At 35.6% G+C, this 3,572-nt stretch overlaps 1 protein-coding gene across 2 annotated transcripts in view; it reads right to left on the bottom strand.

Moving 5' to 3' along the window:
- Nucleotides 1–1,786, bottom strand: part of LOC117114273 (amino acid transporter AVT1J-like) — a 7,041-nt gene extending 5,255 nt beyond the window's left edge. The window contains exons 1-4 of one of the 2 annotated variants that reach the window (XM_033257883.1): nucleotides 1,670–1,786; nucleotides 1,119–1,201; nucleotides 886–976; nucleotides 294–462 (exon numbers count right to left, since the gene is read on the bottom strand). In XM_033257883.1, coding sequence (XP_033113774.1) covers nucleotides 294–462; nucleotides 886–976; nucleotides 1,119–1,172 — 314 coding nt within the window. In that variant the 5' untranslated portion in view covers nucleotides 1,173–1,201; nucleotides 1,670–1,786. Of the gene's footprint in view, nucleotides 1–293; nucleotides 463–885; nucleotides 977–1,118; nucleotides 1,302–1,669 lie in introns of both variants that reach the window. The other variant, XM_033257885.1, reaches the window with a different exon arrangement.
- Nucleotides 1,787–3,572: the final 1,786 nt, after the last annotated feature.

Below are 3,572 nucleotides of genomic sequence, written 5' to 3'. Positions count from 1 at the left end.
TAACTTTGAGTACAAGCTCTTCTTATGCTGTCTCTTATACACATCTAGGAAGGTGCTGATGCTCAACATACTGCCTTTGAGTATCTGCGCATACTTATATGGGGAGCAACACTGCCTCGATGGGATAATTGGTATACGGATTTTGCTTGAAATTCTTCTGGGAATTAATATGGATTTTTGTTTAATTTTGTGGTGTAATTGACACTGCGCCTTGAGCACCATTGGTGGAGATGTGCGCTTTATAAATCTTTATTATTATTAATATTTTTTATATGAGAAATAAATTTTCTTACTTTCCTGAATTGCCAAATGCTTCATAACCAATAGCTGGATAGGGGTAACGAACATGTTCCTTGTAGCGGGGAAATCTGTTCTGTATGATCATCCAACATCGACCAAGGATGATAGCAGTATAACATGATGCCATTGCGCACACGATGATCAGGACTATGCCAATCCAACCTATGTAACGATAACAACATTTAATTTACTGGTAAGTACGTGTATGGTTCACATTCTCGTAATTATTTTTTTTTTTTTGTCCATTTTTTTTTATTGCTGCTTCTATATTTCTATTTTAATTTTGTAATTTACATAAAATTTGACCTCCGGACCACGATATAAAATTAAATTATATTTTATGTAGGCCTACTGGAAAATTATTTTTATAGGCCTAAATATAACATTTTATTTGAAGGTTTGCATTTATTTATAACTTATTTATTCTTTCTTTATATGCCTACTGTTGGAAAGTAACAATTACAGCCCAGGTGCCAAATCGCCGTAGGCCTAGGTCTATAGTTCGCATCATTGGCGTTATACATAAGCATAAGCTTATTTCATCTCAGACATGGGCAACCACTCCCCCACCCCCTCGCTTCTTACCCGTGTCTGCCACAGCCTTCGGCAGAGCTAGTACACCACTACCCGCCATCTCACCCACAATGAATACCCCCGCAGTCACAATGGTCAAACCCTAAGACAAAATGAATTAAATATCGTATTATAACTCGGCTCCAATTTATTTGTAGTTTTTAAAAAGGCCTATAACAAAATATGTTCGAAATATGTCAACTCTATTGTTATAACATGAGTACAAAATTGTCATTTTTGCCTACCTTTATTGCAGTGGTTCCTTCATTTATGAGAGGGGATTTTTCCTGGAGACTCATAATTCTGTTAAGTATCACGTCCTATAACACTGAAAATTATATTAGTTTAAAGACTGTTCTATTTGACATGACACTAACTTTGAGTACAAGCTCTTCTTATGTGATGAATATTGTAGCCGCGTTAGTTTGCTGTAGAAAAATATTATAAGAAATGACAACAGCACTAACTTGTGTAAAATTTATTATCTGCTTGCTGAAGAAGGGTAGGCCTACTGTGGGCTTGATCCGCCATTATGTACGCTTAATGCATTCTAACATTTCAAGCAACAAAGTGGACAATTATTTACCACTGAGTTTATTATTTTTTTTGACATGTGACATCATGTGATTAAACCACAGCATTTCCCCAATCTGAGTTCCGACGATAAGATCGAATTTTCTAAAAAAAAGTATAGCAAATTTGGTCTTATAACGCGCGCTTGAGTGCTAATGTTTACTTACTATCTATCTATCGATTGATTAATTTCAATTTTATATTATAATGAAGTTATTCTTACCTATTTGAGGTGTTTAACGGTAATTCACGGGTCAAATCGGTGTGTTTGCTGAATCAATCGGCGCATAGCATCAACCTTTGAGCCGCTGTGTGTTTAAAAGTTAGTGTTACGAATTCAGAGATTATATTGCGTCATATTAAACGGCTGACCGGCTCACCGTGAACATCCGGGAAAATACCCTTTTCGAAAATAATAATAGAGCTTTAGGTTACCGGTACCTGTTACCAAAATTAAATTAAATTTCTATGGGATATGGGTGGGGAGAGGGGAGGGGTGGGAGAGAAAGTGTAATTCTTTCACAACCATTCACAATTAATAATAATTAACATTTCAAGACATTAATTGTCCACAATTTATGACGGATCATTGGAATTTATGGGGAAGTCGAAGTCCAAGACAATTCACTCTGCTTCACAGTAGGCCTACCGGATTAACGCTCGTTTAATTGTAACAGGAGATGTATTGTTAAACTATAACAGTACGTCAGCGGAAACCATTAAGGAAGAATAGGTACCGGTAATAAAAAGGTTTGCCAATATATAAAATGAATTAGAAACCATTACCAAACACTGGATAATGAAGAGAGTCATTATTATAGAGAGAGAAAAAAACATAATGTTAATAATACAGACAGACAGGGTTATTATTGAAATACAGTAACCCCTGGGAAACACCTTCGGGACCAAAATATTGTACCCCTTAATAGGGATGTCCCCTGAGTGTCCCCTACTAACAAAAACGTGAAATTGTCCCCCTGTTCGGGGTCTTGGCACACCCATACAATGAGGACATAGATGGGCATTTACCTTCTTCCCTTCATATTATGTAAGTTATTTAATATTATTATTGCTGAATTTGTAAGTAATTTACTTATTTAATTATATTATTGCTGAATTTGTATAATTATTATTACATTGTATGCTAATTGTTTATTATCTTTTGCAATATTATATTTTCTAATGTATAACTTACTTTTCATTACAGGTACATTAAAAAAATGGTACTAGCCCATTTCAGTAGAACCCCTATAGTATACTAAGGGGACACCTTCGGGACCAAAACAAGTGTCCCCTTAATAGGAATGTTCCTTAAGTAGGGTTGTGCCCTGATTAGGGTTACCCCTCGTATTTTGCTCAGTATAAATGAATAACATTTAACCTTTAACCTTTATTCATGGAACACTAACCAAAAATGTGAAAGTGTCCCCTTAATAGGGATTTTGGCATGTTTTCTTACAATGATGACATACATTCTTCAAATTTATTTTTATTGACCGTAGGAGTTACAGTAGAATTAAAACTTACGGTATTTAAAGCAATAATTTGCAATGCAATACAATCCATTTATGATATCAAATCAGCAGAATAAGTGTAATTAAAACATTACTGTAGTAGTAAATATTCCCAATTTATTACATAATGCAATGCAATCTTAATGATCAACTATTTTTTTAATTGAGCTTTCTATTGGACGAATGTAGCATGAGTAACAACTTGCTATGGAGTAGAATCCTATGAAGCTACACAAAAAACAAAGAAAAAAGAAATCCCGTGGTTATGGGTCAAAATTTACGATATTGGTTTTACGAACACACGCAGTAGGTCTATACCGATATTTACTTAAGGATTCAGGGGAGAAACTTCTGGTTTCATGTTAAGTTTATTGCTCAAGTGTGCAGTGGCAGCGCCAGCGTCTGAAAACTGCGGGGGTGGGAGGGAGAAGTTAAAATTTTAAGGGGAAATATGCTGTGGTGGCCCGAGATGGGTGTGGTCGGGCGTCGTTTAAAATGTCCCGAAAGTGGTCCAGCGGGCGAAGCCCCCGGAAAATATGAGAGCTTAGGGGTTTCAGAGGCTTATTTAATCGATTTATAGCTAGATAGCCTACTAAAATACATAACATATTT

Source organism: Anneissia japonica, unplaced genomic scaffold (assembly GCF_011630105.1).
Source record: "Anneissia japonica isolate Jap-2015-1 unplaced genomic scaffold, ASM1163010v1 scaffold2994_len2133135_cov197, whole genome shotgun sequence".
Lineage (NCBI taxonomy): Eukaryota > Metazoa > Echinodermata > Crinoidea > Comatulida > Comatulidae > Anneissia > Anneissia japonica.
Note: the sequence above shows the minus strand (reverse complement) of the source record. Positions and strands in the feature narration are given on the sequence as shown.